Below are 23,694 nucleotides of genomic sequence, written 5' to 3' on the forward strand. Positions count from 1 at the left end.
GCGGTCTGGGGGTCAGAGACCATAGCTGGAGGACCAGGAGCATGGCCTTCGTCCTAAAGAGACCTGCTTTGGCTCCAGCTCAGTGTCATGATGGGCGTGGACTGAGTCAGGCTGGGGGCCCCAAGCCCCGAGGGTGCTGGGCTAGGAATGGGCCGGTGTGGGCCAGGCAGCACGACAACAGCTCAACTTGTGCCCCTGCCTTCTCTCCGGGCCCACCAGCTCCTAAAATGCTGGGCCGTTGCTTCATTCGCTGCTGCCCATTGCAACAAGAACCAGGACCACAGGCCCTGGGCAGCCACTGTCAAAACCCCGCCGAGGTTGCTGCGGAGAAGCTGTGCGCAGGAACCCTGGGCTGGGTACCGGACTGCCAACGGGCTTTGCTGTTTCCTGGGCAAGGGCTTCTTCATTCAGCGCCTGTAACTTGAGGATAATAAGACTCGGCTCAGCGGGTTGATGTTTGGATCAAAGGAGGCAGTGAGCGTGTGAAATGCTCCATAAACCTCCAAGCACAGGGCTCACTGGGCACTGGGAGGCAGGGCTCAGGTGCGGAAGGCCTCCTGCTCTGACGCTCAGGCAGCGTCTTGCCTGCCTGCTTCCAAGGCACTGCTGCAAGGTCAGGGGCAGAGAGGGTGAGGAAGAGGGTGAGTGATATACCCTGGCGAGGGTGGCAGCCACTGGGGCTGTGCTTCCCATGGCCTGGGGCTGCTTTGAACTCCTGCAGCGGAAGTGCTGTTCCCAGAGCTTAAGTGGCATGCAACTTTATCTTCAGGCCACAGGCCAACCACATAAATCTTCCCTGCTGCCCCCTTGAGATTCCAGGGCCTTCTTTCCCTCAATATCGTCTCTTAGGACATTTCAACAAGCTGTCTACTCCACAGGCACCAAGCCCTTTCCGCTCTAGCAGATGCTCCGTGCTGGGCCCCTGGAGAAGCAGCAGTGCGTGGCCCTGCCGGAACCCTAAGTATTAACTGGCCTGGGAGGTTCTTTTGGACCCAGAGGGGGCAGTAGAGGGAGGCTAGGTGTGTGTGTATGTGGTGGTGGTGGTGGCGAGCTGTGGATAGAAATGATTGTTATGCTACAAACAGGGAGACAGGTTTCAGACAATGCATGTCCGGAATAAGCTTGGGTCTAGAATGGGGACACATAGAACCGATCACGGCCCCCAGGCAAGCTATGTGGACCTTCTGTCACCTTTGGAAGTTACAGAGGTGCTTAGGTTTCATGGTTGTTGATGTCAGGCAGAGGAGGGAAGGTCCCTGCTCCATTAGGGACCGGAAGTGAATGCTGGCAGCGTCCACGCAGAGTCATGAGCACGGTAAGTCCGTGAGGCCGAGCTGGGCCTGGGGCTGTGTCTGCCCACCTTCCCGCCCCACCCCTCTCTTGCGTCCCCAGCTCGGGCGGTTTCTGACCCCACTCCACCTAGCAGCCTTCAAGCGAATGTGTGGGGAAGAAAATAATGGACATAAAAATAAATCAACAATTGTTTTCTTTTTATTAAAAACATGGATTGAGTATGAGTTTGGCCATGTTGAGAAAAAAAGGTACTAACTTTCTATGAGCTCACCAACTCTTGTAAAATGGGAATAATAATATCTCTCTGGCAAACTCTACAGTGTTTTGAAAAGCACATGCATAATAGATGCGGAAATGCTTCGTAAGTTATTAAATCTGTACCAGAGTGAGGGGATCTAGAAATATTGCTGGGGGCAATTCTTCACTGTGCACCCATTAGCTAGTTCTACTTTCTTCTAACCCTAGTCAGCTACTGATTAAAGAGAAAGTTTTGAGTATTTGCTTTAACTCATCTCAAATTTCAAATCCTTCAAAAATTCTACCTCATTCTGATTATGGATAAAAGAAAATACAAAAAGGCATTGCATTTTCTCTTTAGAGATGGCCGATTTCGGGAGAATCAGAGAACCCACATCCCCTTCTATGTCTGTCCCCTGCGTGAGTGGCTGGATCTCGCCAACCAGCACAGAGGGCCCAGCCACGAAGATTCCGGAAAGAGCTTTCCCAGGGAGGAGCTGTGAGCTGGCAGCCCTGGCCTGGAGCGAGGGACCACGGAGTCTGGAGGGCCTGCCTCTACCCGATTTCTTCCATCTGTTCACCTCCAACTGCACTTGGTAAAATGCAGGGAGCACAGGGCTGGCAGTCTGAATACCAGTGCTTGTCATCTTTTCTCAGTGATGACCTGCAAGTCCATACCTCATGTCAGCCAGGCGGTCTCTGGTGCCCAGAGATGTAGCCTGCCCTTCCTCCCCTGCTGCTGTATCAGAGCCTCACAAGTACCCATGACTTAGATGTCCACAGGCTGTGATGGCCACTGGCTGAGCTGGCGCTTTCACAGTCCTGGGAGAATGTTGTGAACAAGGACAAGCGAGCACCACTTTACCTGCGGCCCCAGAATAGCCGTTGAGTCCTAGAACCGAGGAGTTGTTCTCCAATCTCTCGGGGTGGAAGGTGTCTGTCTTGGCCCCGTAGGCCCTGCCCCCGCCGCCAGCCGCAATGATCAAGGGCACCGGCACACCATCCTTCATCTGGCCGGAGAGACATCCAGAGATGAACAAACCGAGTTGGGGCTTCCGCTCCGGAGACCCCAGAGTCCTGGTTCAAATGTTTAAGGTGTCCTAGTGTCTGCTCAGCAGCAGGGGACATCTCAGTGGTGGTCTGAGGGCTCCGGACTCGTGACACAGCAACCCAGCAGCTCGCACCCAGCACCCCCTCCCCTGCTCCTACACAGTCAGGGCTCAGTTGGAGAAGCAAAACCATCTGAGGGGCTCAGTCGTAGAGGCTGCTCACACAGCCCTTTCTGGAAGCTTCACAGAGGTTTGGGGGCTGGTGGTAGAGCAGATCTCTTCGCTCTCTCCTCCCTGTCTGGCTGGGACACCCACAGCCTCAGGAGTAAGCGCTCAGCATCACTGTCTCTGTGGGAGAACCTAGCAGGAAGCCACTGGCCATACTTTCTGGCCTGCCTGCGATAAAGCCGGAAAAGCTCACCCTAGGGACAGAGGAGTGCTCAGGGGACCTCGGGAACTCTGCAAGAGAATCCCTTTCCTGGACAGACAGTGAGCCCTGCATCCCTCTAGGCCTCGGTTTCCTCATCTTGAAATGTCACTAAGTGGCATTTGGTTCCCAGGGCTCTTGTGAGGCCCCAACCCCATGACACACAGAAGTCACTGCCCTTGGGGAGCTGGCACAGCCCACCTCACCTTAAACACGTAGGTGGCTCCTCCTCCTCCTCCGCCCCCTCCTGCCCATTCATGCACACTTCTGTTCAGGCGGATTTCTTCTTCTACCACATTGTTCTCCCCAATGCAGACTTTCTGGATTAATCGGTTTGTCTGCAGAAACAAAAAGCACCTCAGGTTTGTGTCCAAGATACTCTACTACCCATCAGACAGATCTTTTATGTTTAAAGATAGGGTATATCTCTCAAATAGCTTACAGATGAGTTGAAGAGACCAAAAAATATACCCATGTAACTGTCACTCAGGCAGTATTAGCAAAGACTATGAGGATAGCTTAGTTAGAAAATGCATTAAAAGTTGGGGGAGGTAGAGTGAGCCTTTGTTGCTGACTGGTGATCAGGGAGGACTGCCTGCAGGAGGTGGCATTTACTTGGGCCTTGAAGGATAGAGAAGAAGAGTTTTTTAAAAAAATTACATCATATTAGTTTCAGGAATGCAACATAGTGATTTGACATTTATATATCTTAGGAAGTGTTCACCATGTTAAGTCTAGTAACTATCTCTCACCATACAAAGGTATTATGATATTATTGACTGAATTTCCTATTTTGTATGCTACATCTGATATGAGCTTTTTAAACACAGAGAGCGAGGGCAAGTTAGGGCATTCTAGGGGGAAAGAGCAGCATGAACCCAGCAGGTGAGCGGGGTATTCGGGGAAAAACCAAGGAGTCTTTTGGCTCAGAAAGGTCCACCTTAGGCCAGAGAGGTGGTTCAGGAGGACCCTGACCTCTGAAAGGGGGATGACAAAGGTCCTACGTGGTGAGATGGGGCTGGAGGGAGTGTAAGTGAGGGTGGGCAGAGGAATTAAACTGGACAGTCAGATCATGGCAGGGGCCTTGGATGCAATTCGGGAGGAGCTGGGCTTCATTCCCTGGGCAGTGGGAGCCATCAAGGTTTTCAAAGCCATTTTGGTACATTGTGGAAAGAGAAAAAACCGGTGGGAGGGAGCATTTGGATTTTATTCCCAGCTCATCTTTGGGAAAGTCATGTCGCCATTTTGGGCAACTCATTCCTCCCATTTCTTGCCTCCGAAAAATCCCCTGGCATGGCCCTCAGCAGAGCTCTTTAGGTCTGCCATTGAGTACGGGGTGGACCCTGGAGGCAGTCAGACACCCCTGAACAACTGTGGAGGAGGCACTCACTCTCTGACCCACAGTGTGGGACGGGACTAAAGACACCACAGGTTGCGTGTGGTAGAGGACAGCGTCCATGGTAGCGTCTTACATGTGTTGGGGCTGTTGTTTTATTGGGATTCACTTCTAGGCCCACACATGGTCCGGGCGTGAGCCCAGGCATCTGGGAGTCCCTGGGGTGTGCTGACACACATCCTGGAATCCCTGAACGAAGAGCGTTTCAAGAATACCCATTTTGCTTATCAGCCATAGCAGCTAAGATGAACTCTCCAAACATCAACCTGACCTCAAAGGAAAATGACTTTTCTTTTACTTAATAGAAAAGAGGCCAATAAAACATCAAATTTGCACCGAATGCTGCTGTTTAACCAGCCAGTGGATGTGGCAATTTATCTTGAGCCACTCCTCATGCTAACGCACTCAGGGGTGCCAGCGATGAGTATAGAGAAATTTCCAGATAAATAGCTGAGATGCAATTTGTTTTATGGCATTTTGGATTTAATGATGGAAATAATTTGATATTTTTTTAGCGTGGATTTAGTGTGGGTGGAAGGCTGTGAATTGTTATTGTAGAAAGCTGACATTTCTCCCATGTATGTGCAGTGCTGTGCAGGGCCTGGGGGGCTGGGGGGGTACTGCTGGAAGGAAACTCTGCTAACTGCTGTCCGGGGAGGCCATGAGCCTAAGCCCTGAGTCAGGGGACGGGAATGTGGGCTGGCAGCTGGGTGGAGCAGAGCAGAGGACACAGGGTCCAGTCTGCCTGACATGCTCTGCCAGGGGCTAGTTGAGCCGCACTGGCCGAGGCCCCTCACCTCCCTGGAGTTGCCTGCTCCTCTGTAAATCAGGGGGCTGCCCAGTCTGACCCAGCGGTCAGCCCCCTCAGACCCTGCCTTTTCTCCCTCTCCTCTGCCTGGCAGCGGTGGGGCCTCTGGCCCTTGGGGATGCCCGCTTCCCATGAACAGAATCTGCAAATGGCTGGAGCCTGCAGGAGCGGGAGGGCAGTACAGTTGGGCTGGGTGATGGTGGGTGTGTAACTAGAGCCCAGACTCTGCTCACCCCCTGCTGCCCCTGCTAGGGCATTGCCTTTAAATTGGAATGGGGTGGGGTGGGGAAGTGTCCGATTCTGCATCTTGCTAATCCAGTCCGCATCCTGAGGGACCCTTGTAGCAGCAGCATTAGGTGTAGTCGATCACGTCTTCATAATATCGTTTCTTCACGTGGCCTCCAGCACGCTGCATCCTCTTGAATTGCTACCCACCTCCCGGGCTCCTCCTCCTCAGCTTTCTTGCTGGTCCATCTTCTTTCCCCTGTTGGGACCCCTGTCAGTCCTCAGTCTTCTCAATCTGCTTGGCTCCCTAGGCAACTGGATGCTGATTTATCCCGAATTCATATGTCCACTCTAGACCTCTCTCCTGAATGCCAGTGGCACGTCGCCTGTTGTCTACAGGAAGTCCCATCTGGCTGTCCTCCAGACAGAGCTCTCCGGCTCGGCCTCTGCTCTGAGCTCCTGGTCCGGCCCGAACCCGCGCTTTCCACAGCGTCCTCTGCTCAGGTGGGGGCAGCGCCCAGCGGCTCAGGCACAACTCTGGGGGTCACCCTCGAGCCTTTCTTCCTCTCAGTTCATCATCTAGTCGAGCAGGACATCCTTTTGGATTTTACACTCAAAATATGCCCAGAATTCAACCATTTTTCACCACTTCTGCTGTTACCGTCCCGGTCCTGGCCACCATCTCCTGCTGGGATTAATGTAACAGCCACTGGATGTGTTGCCTGCCTCTTCCTCTGGGCCCATGTAGTCTATTCCCTACTTTGCCACGGAAGTGAGCCTTTAGATCTCAAACTGCATCAGGTCACTGTTCTCACTATTCTGCTCAAAACCCTCCCACGGCTTAAACATGACCTTACAATGGCCCGAGGTGCCCATTACCTCTGACCTCGCTTCTCACCCCCCCCCCCCAGCACTACACACCAGGCTGCCCCCACCGCTGGGACTCTGCTCGGCTGGACTCCCAAGATCTTTACCTGGCTCAGTCCCTCTCTCCTTTCAGGACTCTACTCAACTGTCACTTTTCCCATCGGCTTTCCTCGACCACCCTGTTTAAAATTGCAGCCTGCCCCCCAAATCTGGTCCCTCTGACTCCCCTCCCCTACTTCCTTATACTCTCTCACTTTTGGACACCCTGATGAACTAGAGCTATTGTCTGTTTGTCCCTCTACTCCCGGCATGAACGTGAGCAAAGATATTTCTTTTGTTCATATATATATATCCTAAGTGATGGGCATATAGTATGCATTCAAAAAATATTTGTTGAATATGGTTGAATGAACCAGGAGCTGTCTGGGTGTGTGCAGCACACTCACAATATTTGTATTGCGAGTGGCGGGTATGGTGAGATTTTACATTTAGATCAGTGCTTTTGCTCCCTTGGGCACATTTGAAAATGTCTGGATGCAGTTTTGATTGTCATTACTGGGGAATGCTACTGGCATCTGGTGGGTAAAGGCCAGGAATGCTGCTCAGCCGCCTGCAGTGCACAGGCCAGCCCACACCCCAGAGAATTATCTGCTCCAGAATGTCGATGGTGCTGACGTCAAGAAGCCCTGAGTCATTCATCCCACCAGCTGAGTCCAGGAAGGAACCGGAGAAGCAGGTGCGGAGGGATGCCTACGTGGGGCTTCCAGCAGCTGGAGCCCTTTCCAGGCTCGGGTGGCCAAGTACTCAGGATTAGCGACTCTACATGGATGTGCAGCTGAACCAGCAAAACTGCCAAATCCTGCTGCTTAATTCTAAAAGTCCACTTGGTCTTCTAGAAGATCCTCTCTAGACACCATTTTGGAGAATTTAAGACTGAGGAAGTGCCTGTAAACAGTCTTCCTTTCCCCTCCTAGAGACTGACTCCTGGGGGTTGGAGGGGCGGAGCCCGAGGGGAGAACAATTCTTTCCCCAAGCCCATGCTACACCTGGCCCGACCAGCAGAGGGGGCTGCCCTCTGTTCCTGGCGGGGAACTGACTCCGGAACTCTCCTTGCCATCCACAGTTTGAGAGCAAGTAGGTTGATTAATGAAATGATAAAGTGCAGTAACCCAGAAGAACAAGTAGATTACAATTGAATTTTTTTTTAAAGGACGCGGTCCTGTAAAAAGACATAACTGATTACAATCCAATCAAGCAAAAGTCCCTTGCAAAAGTCAATGCAATCTTTCTGCTTAGATGAAAGAATTACATTAGTACTCAATAAATTCCCGTGAAAATTACAGCAGCCTGTAATTTAATGACTTAATATATTACATCAGGTTGGGAAGTCCTGATTATAGTTGCTAAATAAAGTTGGAGTCCAGATCTTCCTTCCACAAGCTTGTACTTGTGAAGCTCACTTTGTTTTAACCCCATGCCATGGAAGTTGGGGGGGGGGAGGGCTGTGCTTTGCTCTGGGCCCATTTATTCTGTGGCATGGAATTGCTTTCTCAGTAGCCACTGTTCCCACATCTGTCCTCCGAGGCGCTCCCCCCACCCCCCAGTGAAAGCTGTGCTTCAGGTGAGGGTGGGGCAGGCCAAAGGCCATAGGCCTGCGGGTGCCCAGTTCCGGCCAGGGGCCCACTTCTCCCACAGGCAAGAGTTAAACAGTTGAACAGCAGGGTGCTGGGAGTTTGGGGGCGGGGCTGCTGCTGTGCTAGTCTTCCCTTTCTCATTCTTCCTGCAATTTTAGACCACTGCTGGCTTTCTGAACTCCTGCTGTTGGAGCCCTCCACGTCTGACAGCTGGACACCCAGCAGAGTAGGAAATCAGGATGACAGCCATCTCTGGGGCTGCACAGAATGGCCACCTGGCTTGTCAAGTGATGGGCTATATACATGGGAAAGAAAAAAAGGCCATAAAAACCGAGGCAGGAACCCGACCCTATTCTGTGCTGTGCTGTGAGTGACTTTGAACAAGTCCCTTTGTCTCAGTGATCTCTACTGTCTCATCTGTAAAATGGAAGAGAGGCCTGCATGGTCTTCCAGCTCTGATTCATGCTTTACATTTTTTAGAGTTTTAATCACACAAATAATAAATTCTATATGAATGCATTCTTTCTGTAACCAGAGCAGACATTACTGATAAAGCACCCTCAACCCCAGCCCCCCCCCCCCCCGAAACGGCCACTGTTCTCTGCATCTTTCAGACCTTGTTCTAAGCAATTATGGACATATATGTGCTTAAGAGCTGAACAAAAAAAGTGTGTAACCTAGTATTTCTTTGATGGTAATAATATGGCTTAAAGACAATGGTGCCCTAGCAAGAAAGAGCAGGAAGTGTCTTCAACTCATACTTCTGTTAAAGGGAACGACCATTTGCTCATTCAAATGGGATTCAGCTCTTCAGTTTTAAGGGTCACTCGGGAAACCAGTGCCTCAGCCTTGGTGGCCTTGGTCCCTGCAGGGACGCAAAACCCCAACAGCCACACCACCAGCTTTCTCATGCACCCAAATGGCCCTGAGAAAGGGAGAGGGATTTGCAGGCTGGAGGGGAGGGTCTTGCCGTCTTTGAGGATGAGCTCCCAGAAGGAGCCTGTTGGGAGTTGGTGCCTTCCCAGGGGCCCAGCTGGGTCCTGGGGGGCATGCGGAGGAGAAAGCCCTGCTCTGGGCACTTACGCTGGGGCAGGCATCTTCCCCCTGCTGCCCGACCAGGATGTACAGTGTGTCGTCCTTCTCCAGGTTGAAGATGCCCAGCACAGACACTCCGTGGGACCGCATCATGGCGTTCCTCCCGCCTTTCCCGCCAGCCGCTCCATAGCCCGAGATGCTGCAATGGGACAAAGCACATGGGCTTCTGCCATGGGATGAAGACTGGCTCCCTTCCTGCCCATCGGCAGCTTCCAGTGGGCCAAGGGCACCAACATATTGGTCCCTGTAGTTCTCCTCTGCATCGGCCATGAGGTCAGCGGGGAAGTTTCCCGTCCCACAGTCAGGAGAGGACAGTCAAGTCTGGGGAGGGACGGTGAATTGCCTCATTGGCAAAGCTTAGAAGGTAAAGAACTAGTAAAGGGGTGCAAGAGAGGGGGAGGGAAAAGGAGAGGGAGGAGGGAGAGAGTCCGTATTGATGTGGGGTGTTGGGGTGAAGGCGTTCTGAATTCCTGGGATTTCCCCATTGTGGATTTATCTCCCTGACCCAAGTCAAAAGGACTCATGTGGACTCAGACAAGTAACTTAGTATCGCTGTTCCACATCAGTAATATGGGATAATAAGAGAATCTACCTTCTAGCCCATGTGTGCTGTCAGGATTGAAGGAATTGAGACACGCAGTCTCAGAATTGTGACTGGCAAATAATGAGCACTGAAAAGTATCTCTTTGTTTACTTATTTTATTATTATTTTTATTATTATTATTAATGGTGGAATCGGGAGGAAGTCACTCAGTAGGAAGTTTAAAGTCTGCCCATGGGGTCTAGACACAAGAGGTCCCACGTGGAGTGAATGAGGAGGTGGTGTCGACAAACACACACCGTGTGTTCCTGTCCCACCAGGAACTCCTGGGTAGTCTGTGTGCAGACAACAAACAACCTATCCTGAGGGAAAGAAAAACAGTGTGGGGATGTGGGATTATTTCCGCTGCCTCTTAGGTTGTTGAGATAAAGTCAAGCAAGGGTGGGGAAAAGTAACTCAGTTGGTGAACTAAGAGGGGCATGTCTGGAAGACAGCTAGCATACCAGCCGCAAATGCCTGCCTGGGACCAGCTCCCAGGGAAGGGGACTCAGAGGTTTTCGTGTCCCCGTGTACTCAGACACAGGGTCCTTTATAAAAAGCCTCTGGGAAGAGGTGCAAGGTGGCTTTGCTCATGTGCACACAGAGTGGCCTCTCCTATAATTCTAGGAAACTCTCTATGGGCCAAGTGAGTGAGGTACCTCATGGGAGGCCCCCTGAGGCGGAGCTCAGGCCTGCTCTGCAGAGACAAGCCTAGAGGGCTGACTGACTGCTATGTGGCAGGCGAGAAGCTGAGGTCTCCATGCAGTGCAGAGGCAAGTCTGCTGCCCGTGGCTCTGTCTGTGGCCAGGCACTGATTGGAGCACACCATGAGCTGGCATGGTATGAGGCTGTGTGCACAAGAGGAGACCTGAGACAGGCTCCAGACTGTCAAGGGGCTTGCAAAGAAAAGTAGGGAGGTGATAACACTCATGAAAAGAGAGATCAAGCCCTGGTTGGTTGGCTGAGTGGTAGAGCGTCAGTTTGGCATGTAGAAGTCCCAGGTTTGATTCCTGGTCAGGGCACACAGGAGAAGTGCCCAACTGCTTCTCCACCCTTCCCCCTCTTCTTTCTCTCTATCTCTCTCTTCCCCTCCCGTAGCCAAGGCTCCATTGGAGCAAAGTTGGCCTGGGCACTGAGGACAGCTCCATGGCCTCTGCCTCAGGTGCTAGAATGGCTCCAGTTGCAACAGAGAAACGCCCCAGATGGGCAGAGCATCGCCCCCTGGTGGGCATGCCAGGTGGATCCTGGTCAGGTGCATGCGGGAGTCTGTCTCTCTGCCTCCCTGCTTCTCACTTTAGAAAAAAAAAGAGAGAGAGAGAGATCGCACCATCAGGGTAGCCATCCTGGGGAGGTGACATGGAAGGGCCATGATTAGAGTGGGCCATTTCCTAGCTGTACGTCCTCTTAGAATCCCAACTTCTTTCCTAGTCAAGTAAGAATCGTATCTTACTTTCCAAACTCATAGGGTAGTGGGAGTTCAACATCAAAAGAAGATAATGGGTGAAAACTCAGAGAAAGTGGGAACTCTCTGCACAAAATTAGGGCCATGAGGTGCTCAGGGCCCAGAAGGGAGACAGAGACCGTGACAGGCATGGAGATCTCGGATGGTTGTGGGGTGTGTGGGGTGGAGGTTTGAAGTTGGCTTCACGGTGGAGGTGATAGATAGGCCGGGCTCTCAGACAAGCAGAAAGAGGGGGAGGGTAGGAGTCAGGCTCATGTGAAAGGAAGTGAAGAGGGAGGAAAGCTTGGGGGGGGTGTGCCTGCAGCAGGTGGCTGCCGCAGGGAGTCAGGGGCTGTAGGGATGCAGAGGGTGAGGAGGTGGGAGGGGCCCAGGGTGGGAGGAGCCCAGGCCTGAGCATCCTACACTGTGCTGCACATGAACGCTTGTGCCCCCCCCCCCATAAGCCATAAACAGCAGCTGTTAGTCATTGCACTTGACACGTGAGGAAACAGTCTCAGAGGGATTAAGTAACCAATCTGGGGCCTCTGGCAGACCCTGGTCCCTGGTCCATACTCCCACGTTTCCCCTCACAGAGCCTTCAGTGGATGCACGCTGAGGATGGTGGGAGCAGCCGCCGGCTCATCCTAATTCACTCAGACTCTCAGCCAAAACCTTGCTCTTGACCCATTAGAAATGGAGAAAGTGATAAAGGCAATTAAAAAGCAGAAAGAAAAAAAAGAAAGGCTTATTAGGCAGAGGAAAGCTGAAAATTCTAGCACAGAGAAGGGAAGCCCGGGTCAGCGGGCAGCGCTGTGGGGGTGTGGGTTCCAGAGACCCTCTCTGTAGACTTCAGAGACAGCAGCATGGACAGCCTGCTCTGTCCTGGGGTCTGCCAGGCTGCACAAGGAAGTCATTTCAACCTGAAGGGGCGCTCAGGAAACTGCTGCTTGAGAAGGAGTCCTTGTCCTGCCCGCTCCTGCTTATGGCTCAGGTAAGCTGTACCCTTCTCATAATTTTATGCACATTTGCATAGTTATTTGCATCGATCTACATATATTATAAATCATTCTGAACTCTTTCACATGTTTAAATTTAGCCAAATTGTTATATTTTTTAATTTGTTTGTTCCTGACACTCCCCCCCCTAGTCATCTTTCTTATTTCTCTCACCCCCAACCAAGTCCAAATGCCAGCCTTGTCTAGATCACATCCGAGTTCTTGTCAATGTGGTGGGATGGAAAGTGGCCGGAGCTCTGCTCTGCTGGCTGTGTGACTTGGGCAGCTTGGTTAACCTCTCTGAGCCTCAGCTTTCCCTCCCAAGGAGAGAAATGAAAACAAGGACCCTGGCCCTTGTGGGGGTAAGTACGTGTATTTGAAAAGACTGCAAGCCGATGGCAAGTACAGGGTGGGACTTTGGCTGTGGGCAGCTTGATAGATCCCACAGCAGGCAGAGAGCTTGATGACCAGGTGTCAACAGCCAGATTCTACTTTCTTGTGTGATGGCGTCAGCCTCGCATTTTAACCTGGATTATGGACTTGCTCAAAGTCATGGGCAACAGACAACTGCCTGTCTGTGCTAACTAACTGCAGGGGTCCTGGGAAGTGGTGGCCCTGTCGTCAGCCTGCTGACGGCTGCAACCCCACCACTGAGCTTCTTTCCTTGGCCGCTCCTAGCTGCTATGAGAAGGCTGATCTCTGGCACAGGATGCGTCGTGGTGAGAAAAACATGGGCTGGGACGCAGACAGACCCGAATGCCAATCCCAGCTCAGTGACTCAGGGCCAGACCCGAGGTGAGGTGAGAGGCACCCAGCTCCCAGTGCTGACCCTGCACTCAAGTGGCCCTGAGAGCCAATGCCTCCTTAAATTCAGTGTCCAAGGCACCTTGCTGACCTCTCCTGGCCCTGACTCTGCCAGTGCTACTCACTAGCTGTGTGCCCTTGGGTAGGTTGCTTACTTACCCTTTCTAAGCTCCAGTTTCCTCATTACTATAAGAGAGATAATATGAAATATCTACTCCGAAGGATTGTTGTGAGAATTAAATGAGATAATGTCTGCAAGGGGCCTAATTCAGTGCCTGGAGGGTAGCCAGTGAGGGACAAATAGTAGCTTCTGTCTGATGTTTCCCTATGGCAAAGCTTGTTTACTCCTCTCCAGGGGTGACTTCTGGGAGGAAGAGTGAATGAGCCCCTGATTTCTAGAGAGCAACAGTAGAGCAGGGTGTGGCCAAGGGGGTCAGAGGTCAAGGCTGTTCATTTCACCAGGCCCCTCCTCTGTAGAGAGCTGGGATGCAGGCCAGCTGTGGCACTTCTGCCGGCCCCAAACCCTATGAAAAGTGTCACACTAACTTGTCATAACCCCAGTGGAATCTCTGAGGCTTTCTCCCCATCCCTTGTAAACAATTTATTTTTGATGGTTGACAAATGACAAATTAATTTACCTGCCACTCAAGTGGGGAATATGACTTGCAGTCATTCCAATTTACTGGAAATTACGAGATACTGTTCTCAACAAGCTGATGCTGTATTTTTGTTTTGTTTTGTTTTGTTTTCCCTCATCTAAGTCCATGGCCCCTGGTCAAAATGAATGTTTATTGGGTTTGCGTTTTGTATTATTGACTGTGAGCCATTGTTACCTGCTGTAATTGAGTTGTGAATCTTTTTTAGATAAAGAATTAGCAGCAAATCAAAGCGGCTGCCTGCTGGGTCCTGAAATGAGAGCACAGCTGGCGTGCAGCCCCAGGCTTCGTGGCTGCAGGGACCCCGCCCGTGGGGACACTGGGGGTGGGGCGCAGGGGAAGCAGTGAGCAGACCCTCTTGGAGAAGCACGGAGCACCTCCTGTCTTTCCTGCATTCCATGCTGGGCTCTGCCTCTAATTCCCAGCGGGAGCCTGGCCAAGTGGCTCTCCTTCCTCTGAGTCTCAGTTTCCTCTGTGAAATCAGGACAGTGAGAGCCGCCCTGCCTATCCTAGCCTACAGGGTAAGTGCGAGAGCACAGAAGGCGTGGGAGAGTGTCAGAGCTGGGCCACGGGGAAAGTCCTGTTCCGACATACAGTCAGATTATCCAGAGAGGTCATTTGAGCCATCAGAAGACACCCCGGGGGGCAGCAGGGAAGGGCCAGGTGTCAAGACACCTTCTCCTTGCTGCCCAAGTTCTAGTCCAGATTGCACCCATGGGGAAGGGTGCATGTCTTCCCTACAACCTGCCTGACCAGGGCAGCCCTCAGGGCCTGGGAATATCAGAGCTGGATGAGATTTCAGTGACCCCTCTCTACAACCCGTCCTATGGATGGGGCCGCTGTAAACAGGGAAAGGTACACTTTCAAGGTCACATGATGCATGTGGCGGAAATTAGACCCAAACTCCATTCTGCCTGCAGCCCATCAATCTTTGCACAATTGCTCTCTCCCGATTTTCTCTGCTCTGTGTTCCTCATGGCGATGACTAGCTGCACACTTACTCTGACAGTCAATCATCATGGTGGCTCTCTTCTATAATTTCTAGAACTTTACTGGTATTATGGACTGTTTTTTAACTTCTGCCCTGTGGTCTTGGCAAAGACTGCAATGCTCCCGAGTCTCAGTCCTCTCTCTAAGTCCCGCAGCACCTACTCAGTGCCTTGCGCACAGTAGGAGTTTCATGGCTGTTTGTGGATTGGCTGACATGATGGTGTCTCCTGCTGTACTTGCTGGTCCCTGGAGCCAGGGGAGGAAATGTGTGTCAGTGATGGAGACCAGCAGAAACATCTGTGGCCAGGGTCAGCTGGCAGGGTTGACAGCTGCAGCCGGGATCTGGGGCCTCCTGTACATTATGTCTGAGGAACAACTGGACCATGAGGGAACTGCCATCAGAAGCTGTGGGCTGTGCTTGACAAATGCTTTTACAGGCTATGTGTGTATGTGTGTGCACTCGTGTGTGCAGGTGTATGTGTGTGTGCATGCACGAAGTGGGGGGAGGACTAAGGGCTGGGAAGGGGGCTAAGCCTTGGAGGGATAGGAAGGAAGGAAGAGAGAAAGGAGGAAAGACAGGCTGCAGGAAGAGAGAGAGATGGCATCCCCCTCTGTGTGGGGATGTCACGCACAGGATCACACTGAATCCCCAGGACCTTCGAAGCGGGGCTCTGTTGGCGCTGTCTCCATTATACGGTGAGGCTGAGGATCTCGCCCACCTCAGCACATAGCCGTAAGGGATGCTCGTTGTGTCACTTCAGCCCCAACCCTCATGAAGCACACTCAGAACTGAGACCCAGAAGTGTTCTTTAATTATGTGTTCTTCTTGCCATTACCTTTATCCGTGCCTGCCCTTCCTAATCAGGCTCCCTGAGACGGTAGCAGTCATTCATTGTCTTGGCGTCCTCAGCCCCAAGCCTGGATGTCATCCCCCGCCCCCCAGTCCTCCGAATCCTCCTCGCCAACACTTCCTGGCCCCGTGTCCCCTCTCCACCCACATTTCCCTGCCCGGATGCAGCCCCTTCTAACTCCTGCCTGGGTGACCCTCAGCCTTCCATCTGCTCTCCCTGCCTCCAGGCTTGTTTCTCTCAGTGACACCTCATGCTGTCACCAGAGGGAGCTAAAGGCACTTGCCAGGTGACGTTCCTGCCCCAGGGCCTGGTGGCCTTAGCTGGCAGGCCTGGCTTTGCCCCTGGCACTCTGTCCACCAGGAAGCCACCCCCCCCTTCTTTGGAGACAACTCATCACCTCTGAGACTAAATTCAGGTTTCTCTCTCCTTGTGGAAGCCCCTCGTGCACTCAGGCCTCCGCCCCAGCCCCTGACTGCCGTGCTTCGCCAAGCCTCCACCCTGCACTTCCTGCCTTACACTGACATGCTACGCTCACCACCCCCATGGATGGGGCTCCCCTTGGGCAGGGGGTGCATCTTATTCGCCTTTATATAATTAGTGTCAGGCACAGTGTCCTAATAGGTGCTTAATATGGCCCACTGAGATTTGCAAAGCAGGTCTGCACACCAGGACACATGCACCTGGAGGGAGCTGACTGCATCACCTGTACAGTTTTGATGGAGGAAGTGGCAAATCCAGGGGAACGGGGTGCCCAGGGCAGGAAGAGGAGGGTGGGAGGGGTGGGGATTTGGGCGCTGCCCCCGATGGCCCCACCAATCTCCCCCACCGCGCCTTCCTCTCCCTCTTTCTGGGTCTCTCTCTCTGTGGTGCGTGGCAGTGGGCAAAGCTGGAGGGTGGGCGAAGGGCCCAGGGAAATGATCAGTTAAGAGTGGGGGTGCTTTCACCTGTATGCATCCCCGAGAGAGCCCTAGCAGTGATGGCCTCACTTCTGCATATAGAGGGTGTTTGATAAAGATTAGTTTCCCTTCCTTCACCTCTTTGACCAGTAAGAAGAGACGTCAGCTGAGGCAATAACAGTGTCAGACCTCTGGCGGCAGCCAGACAGCACTAGTCGAGTGCCCACACTTCCAGGAGTAGATTCCACAAAGAATGCTTCCAACCTTTTTGTTTCCAAGAACCTTTTTCTCATGTTCTCTGATGTGTCCTATGTTTCTTTCACCAGATGAACTGCACTCACTAAATAAAAATTAGTCAATATGAAAAAACCGTCGTCCAGAAAAAGGGCACCTGACTCCTTAACATGGATATTCTGACTTGGGGACACTTTGATGTGGTCTAAAAAGCAGATCATTAAACTTTTCCTTATTTGAATAAAGTGGCCAATAGACATAAACATCCAAACCCAGAGCCTTATCCAAAATCAAGGATAAAGTGAAGGTCAGAAAAAGTTGACCCTCTGTATTAGTGGTTTCCACATATGTGAATTCAACCAACCATGGATCGAAAACATCTGAAAAAAATGTTACCTTGCTGATGACGTGCACTGTGTATACTGCTCACAAAAACTAGGGGATATTTTACTGCTTCATATTCATTTTGAAATACCCCCTAATTTTGTGAGTGGTATAGTACAAATGGCTGCCTCTGTATTGACGATGTACAGACATTTTTTTGGTAGTTATTCCCTAAACAATATAACAACTATTTACAAGCATTTTCATTATATTAGGTATTGTAAGTAATCTAGAGATGACTTAAATTATTCAGGAGGATGTGTATAATTTATATGCAAACATTAGGACATTTCATATAAGGGATTTGAGCATCCTTGGGCTTGGGTATCCAAAGGGAGTCCTGGAACCAATTCCCCCCGGAAACAGAAGCATGACTGCATCTGCTACAGCCTTTAATTGGCTAAGAAACAAAACTTCAACAACAATAACTCCAACCCAGTGCTTTTTGGTTCCATTTTGATATGGTGCTATCTCAGGCCCGTTCAACAGAGTCCAGTGATCAAAATGGGGTTTACCAATCTGGATTCTTCATAGTGTCCTGCTTCAACAGAAAAATGGCCCCTCGTGTGTGCTTCCAATCAGCGTTCACCAGGCAGTGCCGGGGGCTGCCAGCTAGTCTCACTATTCTGCAGAGAGGAATGGAAACACTCTCCGATTTGGGCTGGGCTTACACCAACTCAGGGTAGCATACAGATCAGGGATCTGGCTAGACTTAGACACAGTTGTAATTGTAATTAACAACAAAGGGAAATAAATTAATTATTTACTAGTGCAGTTTGGCAGGCAAAATCTTTCAAAACATGGGGTCCATCGGAGGAAGTCAGAAAAGTTTCCAGAAGCAGAAAAGTCAGAAACTACTGTCTGTGGGATCAATGTGTCCCTGGCAATGCTGTCTCTGATCGTGTGGCCTCGGGTCTGCTGCAAAGCCTCTCTGGCCCCAGTCTCCTCACTTGGAAACAGGGGAATGTCAGGAGTAACACTGCCTCATCACTGAAAGGAAGAATACCCAGCGGATCCTCTACAAGTATTCACCCCCTTCTCCCAGGATTCTCTCCTGATCTGGGACAGCAACGGCCCACGGAAATCCAGTGGGCAGGAGCAGGAGGCCCAGCCAGTCCGGAGTGGTGGTCAGTGGCGGCCTGTGTCTTTGGCCACTTGCTGGGCATGTGTGGGACCTAGAACAGCTAATCTGATCGCAGCTGAACCTTGTTAATTGTGTTCCTGCCTAGAGTGTTATTTAAAAAGTACTTAGGGCTCTCCCTGAAATGCTTCTACACTAAGGTTCCAGGAGTGGGACTGCCACAGAAAACAGGGCAACTTGAGACACCTCCTTCCTTCCCAGGGGCTGAGGACATGCTGGGCATTGGGGGCCGCAGGACAGGAAGGAGGGCTAACTTCCCACTGCATTCGGCCAGGGTGGGGGCAATCGCACTGACAGGGACAGATTTACGGCGCTTCCTGTTCAAACAGCCTGGCCGTGTGGCAGAAGGACACAGTGAGGCTGTGCCTCAGAGGTTCTGGGGCTGGAGGTGGTTTCTGAACAGTGGCAGGCTCCTCTCTGAGCCTCAGTGTCCTTACTTGTAAAATGAGGACTGCAGCACCGTCCTTGCCCATGTCACAGAGCTGTGTGAGGACCACAGTCAGGAACCTGACCTCACTCAGTGGTTCTCAGGGGCTGCCCCAGCATCACTGGGAACTTGGAAACTCTTATTCTCAGACCTCACTTCAAACCTACAAAGTCAGACAGTTCGGGAGGAGGTACAGCAATTTGTTTTGATCAGCCCTCTAGTCATTCCGATACCCACCGGTGATGAGAACCACTGGTCTATGCTCTACTATCTAGTGTCATGACCACAAAGTGGCCCAGCGGACCACTAGCCTGGCCCTCCAGCCTGGCCTTGCTCAGGTGGATACTGTGACCTTAGGGTTGGACACTGGACAAGATACCGAGCACAGCCCCTTTACTCGAGAAGTGAAGTCCCAGAAAAGAAAGCTCAAAGACAATAACATCATCTTTCACGTGCATCATACTTTTGTTCCCCAAACGTTTTTACCTGCACTGCCTCATCGGAATAGCACCAAGGAATATTTACAGAATAGCCCATTATAATGATGGTTGTTATTAATAAAGATCAACAATGTTCTAAAGCTAGCTCACACATGGATATCGTCTTCACTGTCTGTGGGCTCCTTGGGGAGTAGAGGGCATATCTTCCTGTGCTGCCATACTCCCTTATCTCAAATCCCCCCATCTGCAGTCTTTACACCCAACTATGGGCCCAAGTCTGAGGCCTCCGAACCTCCGTGCCTCCCAGGTACCCCACAGACACGCACCCAGAGCCCCGAGGCAGGACCGCGGTCCCTTCAGGATGGTGAGTCTGCTCTTCGGCTTCCCCCTCCCCGTACGCACCTGTAGGTGTCGGTGGCTGGCACCTTCCAGGTCTGGATGCCTTTCAGTGGGCCCTCGCTCCCCACCACCACGCTCAGGTTGGTGTTCCGGTAGGCGTTGTTGCACTGGGCCTGCGTGGGGCCGAGGGGCCCGCTGGCCCCGCAGGTGGTGAACAGCCAGTGAACTGCGGCACAAGAGGAAAGACAGTCAAAGACAGTCACTGGCTTGGCCGGGTCGCCCTCCTCTGTGGGCAGCCTGGGCTGCCTCCGAGCTGTCGGCTCCATGGCTCCATTCATTCCAGGGGCGGAAGGGAGGGTGCCTGATTGGGGCAAGAGACACCGCTCAGCCTCAGCCATTCAACCTGGAGACTGCTGAGGGTCGACTATGTGCCAGGCCCTGGGTCAGATGAACGATGCGGGGGCGGGGGACACACAGATGGAGCAGCCTTGGTCCCTGGAACTAAGAAGCTCACAGCCTACTAAGGGAGACCAAAAAGGATGCAACCTACTACAGCAGAGGCCACAAGAAAAATGCTGTCAGAGGCAGAGGAGGGAGAGGAGATCCCTTTCGGGTGAGACAGGCACCGGCTGTGGCTGGGTCCTCTCCTGGGTTCTCGTCAAGTTCAGCGCAGTGCCGGGCAAACAGCAGGCATTTAACCTGTGCCACTGTGCCTGCGCCTGACTCATTCCCACAGATTTGGCATTTTCACATAGGAGCCTCTTAGCTTGGAGAAGATCACGAGAGTAAACTAGACAGAGTCAGCTCCACAACCCCCCGCTGGCCCAGGGACCCAGGACAGTGGTGGGCTTAGGCACACTTGCACCCCTGGCTGGCGTCTGCCTATTTGTCAGGCCTCAAAAGGGCTCAGCCTCCTTGTTAATAACTATTTGGGCATAGAAATGCAATGAAATCAGCTTTTGGGCTCTCGATAAAACAGTGTAGAAAACGGGGAAGCAGGTCACAGTCTGTGTGTGCTCTTTTCCAAGCCCCTTATTTCTGCCTGGGGCTCTGCCCTCAGCTAGAGCGGCCTGCGGCCCTAGATGACCTTCCAGGGTGCTTCTGAACACTTAGCACACCCCAGCCTCTGCCACCGGGTCATTGCCTTTCAAACTTTCTATCGCTGAGCCCTGTAAGCTGTATCTTGGGGAGTTGTCAGAGTTCATGTTGGCCGGAATTCTAACTTTTTTATAACCCATAAAAACTTTTAAAAACTGTGTTCTTGATAAATGGCTTTTACTTCAAATATAAAAGGCTCATTATTGGATTGAAGAAATCACTTCTCTTTAAAGAGGTTAAGCTGAATTCTACCTATATAGAGGAAATCATGGAAAGATTAATTTGGGCATAGACAACTTTGTTCACTAAAATGTTAAAGTGAAATGTTTTGGAAAACTTTCAAATAATTTAATGATGCAAAAAGCAAAAATGAAAGGTTAATATAAGCTACTAGTTATAAGCAAGCGGCTGAGATTATACTGGGCAGTCTTGTTAACCTGGCCAGCTGTGGTTGACTTTAGTGACACTGCCCTGGTCCAAATTCAGAAGACCCAAGTTCTAGTGGGGGGTCCTATGTATACAGCTACTCAAAGCTGAGTGCTCAACACCTTTTAAAGCTTTTCCATCTTTTTTTTTTTTTCTTCAAATTAAGACGTCGATTTCTATTTGGTTTCTGAAACCGTTGTTCCAAGGACAAGAAGGGCTGCATGTTAATTTTCTTATTCATTTGTATTATAAAGGGGTAACCTGCTAATTCAAAATTCTAACTCTTGAATGAAGGCATTTAGCAGACGTGCCCTCCTGCCCAGGTCCTGTGCATGGGCTGTGCCACTGGGGGGGGGGTGAAGTGGAAGGACAAGAATTCCACCTGGGTTTGGGGGCAGCCTCATCACTTACTGACCATAGGACCTGGATCGAATTCCTTCATCTGTAAAAGGGGCTGGATTGGCATTAAGATTACAGGAAGCAAGGGATATGAAAGGTCACTGCGAAGTTCAGAACTCTAAAACTGTGAGTTGTGGCAATGCCTACACCCAAGGCTGGGCTGTTGCTGACGATGGGAAGTGTGGCCAGGGGAGTGTCTGTGAATGTGGACGGACCCCTCGCCAGCAGCACCTGGGAGTGTAAACTTAGTGAGTTGAGGCTGAGGATGGGGGTGGGGGTGGGGAGAAAAAGAAGAGCTCAAATAGACAGGTTGAAAAATCTACTCCTCCCATGATCTCTTGCTCTTCCAAGACTATTCTACAGGCCCAGTCGGAGCCTATAGCAAACACCCAGGGTTCAGGGGCAGCCTCAGCCTCAGCCTCACCGATCTGGATGGAGGCTGGTGGCTCATTTAGTTACTTCAGTCCTAGAAATAAAAAAAGTATATATTTAATATATATTTAAAATTTATATATAAATATGTATTTCATTTGATCAGACAAGTGTGATTATATATATGTATTTATATATCTGAATATCTGTATATTTATATTATATATATTGTCTATGTGTGTGTGTGTGTGTGTGTGTGTGTGTGTAAGTATATATATATATATTTCAAATTTTTACCCACAAACATCAAAATACTGATTGGTGATAGACATTTGAGTAAAGAAGAATCCATTAAGCACTGGGTTTTACTTTAAGTATATTGTAGAATCCTCTAAGAAGAAACGAATCAATTAGTAATATGCAGCACAATGCTAAAGAAAGTAATAATAATAGGCTAGATAGTGATTGTACTGATTTTATTACTGCTGCTGAGCTGTCTCATCTGCTTAACTGAATGCAAAGGAATAAAAGTGTGATACAAAGGAAAATAAGTTCTCATCTATCACAATTAATCACAATAATAAGGATCTGCCTCATGTCCAAGGCCTAGGTGGTTGTGCCACAGAAGAGCACTCAATGGCTCATGCGGACCTTTTGTATAATTTTGATTCTGCTCCTTGGAATGGAAATTTACCCCATTTGTTGACTGAGCTGAACTTCATGGGACCTGTGGCCTATCGAAGCATTTTTTTTGTTTTGTTTTTGTTTTTGTATTTTTCCAAAGTTACAAGCAGGAAGGCAGTCAGACAGACTCCTGCATGAGCCCAACAGGGATCCACTCGGCATGCCCACCAGGGGGCGATGCTCTGCCCAGCTGGGGCGTTGCTCTGCTGTAACCAGAGCCATTCTACTGCCTGAGTTGGAGGCCATGGAGTCATCCTCAGAGCCCGGGTCAACTTTGCTCCAGTGGAGCCTTGGCTGTAGGAGGGGAAGAGAGAGATAGAGAGAAAGGAAAGGGGGAGGGGTGGAGAAGCAAATGGGTGCTTCTCCTGTGTGCCCTGGCCGGGAATTGAACCCAGGACCTCCACACACTGGGCCAACATTCTACTGCTGAGCCAACTGGCCAGGCCACTATCGAACCATTTTGATGGCCATCACAGATCCCATTATATAAAATTGTGATGGAAATCCAAGTAAATATAAACATTCACCATCCATAATGTAGACAATGCCATTCTTTACTGTAAACTGGAAAAATTAATCCTTTTTGAATACATAATGAAAATTAATAATTTTTCTCCCTATTAGGGCAAAATGAAATAATGTACATAGTGTAGCCATTGTGAGTTTAAAACATTTCTACCTTCTGTCTCAACTCCTTAAACAATGGGCAGTGCCCCCTTCTATGTATCTGATCACTACTTTTCTTTGGATGGTAGCAGTTGTTGAAGCTTAATGCATAGGCTCATTTGCTTATTGGGAGTTGCAAAATAATGATACTCAAACTACATCTTTTTTCTTATTTATTAAAACATTTATTTATTAGTGGAGGGATGCTTCTTTCTCATTTACTATTTGGTTACCCATATAAGAGAGACAGGATAAATACTCAATTCTTTCTCCTTGTTTATAGTTTTCAAGATAATGAATTGGCTTTCTATCCTTCTCTAAAGTTGACCAATTAGTTGTTTATATATATCAATCTTTGAATTTAAACATATTTTTGAGTTCTAATTAATCCGTTATCCTTTATTTATTATTATTATTATTATTATTTTTTGTATTTTTCTGAAGCTGGAAACGGGGAGAGACAGTCAGACAGACTCCCGCATACGCCGGACTGGGATCCACCCGGCACGCCCACCAGGGGGCGACGCTCTGCCCACCAGGGGGCGATGCTCTGCCCCTCCGGGGCATCGCTCTGCCGCGACCAGAGCCACTCTAGCGCCTGGGGCAGAGGCCAAGGAGCCATCCTCAGCGCCCAGGCCATCTTTGCTCCAATGGAGCCTTGGCTGCGGGAGGGGAAGAGAGAGACAGAGAGGAAGGAGGGGGTGGGGGTGGAGAAGCAAATGGGTGCTTCTCCTATGTGCCCTGGCTGGGAATCGAACCCTGGTCCCCCGCATGCCAGGCCGACGCTCTACCGCTGAGCCAACCGGCCAGGGCCGTTACCCTTTAGAAGCTCATGTTGTC

At 50.6% G+C, this 23,694-nt stretch overlaps 1 protein-coding gene across 1 annotated transcript in view; it reads right to left on the minus strand.

Moving 5' to 3' along the window:
• The window catches only part of ALK (ALK receptor tyrosine kinase), a 690,142-nt gene that overhangs the window by 34,480 nt on the left and 631,968 nt on the right, over positions 1-23,694 (minus strand). The window contains exons 12-15 of the mRNA XM_066266820.1: positions 19,273-19,435; positions 9,020-9,170; positions 3,213-3,344; positions 2,396-2,540 (exon numbers count right to left, since the gene is read on the minus strand). Of these exons, the coding sequence (XP_066122917.1) occupies positions 2,396-2,540; positions 3,213-3,344; positions 9,020-9,170; positions 19,273-19,435 (591 nt within the window). The remainder of the gene's footprint in view (positions 1-2,395; positions 2,541-3,212; positions 3,345-9,019; positions 9,171-19,272; positions 19,436-23,694) is intronic.

The sequence above is a fragment of the Saccopteryx bilineata genome, chromosome 3, assembly GCF_036850765.1.
Source record: "Saccopteryx bilineata isolate mSacBil1 chromosome 3, mSacBil1_pri_phased_curated, whole genome shotgun sequence".
NCBI lineage: Eukaryota > Metazoa > Chordata > Mammalia > Chiroptera > Emballonuridae > Saccopteryx > Saccopteryx bilineata.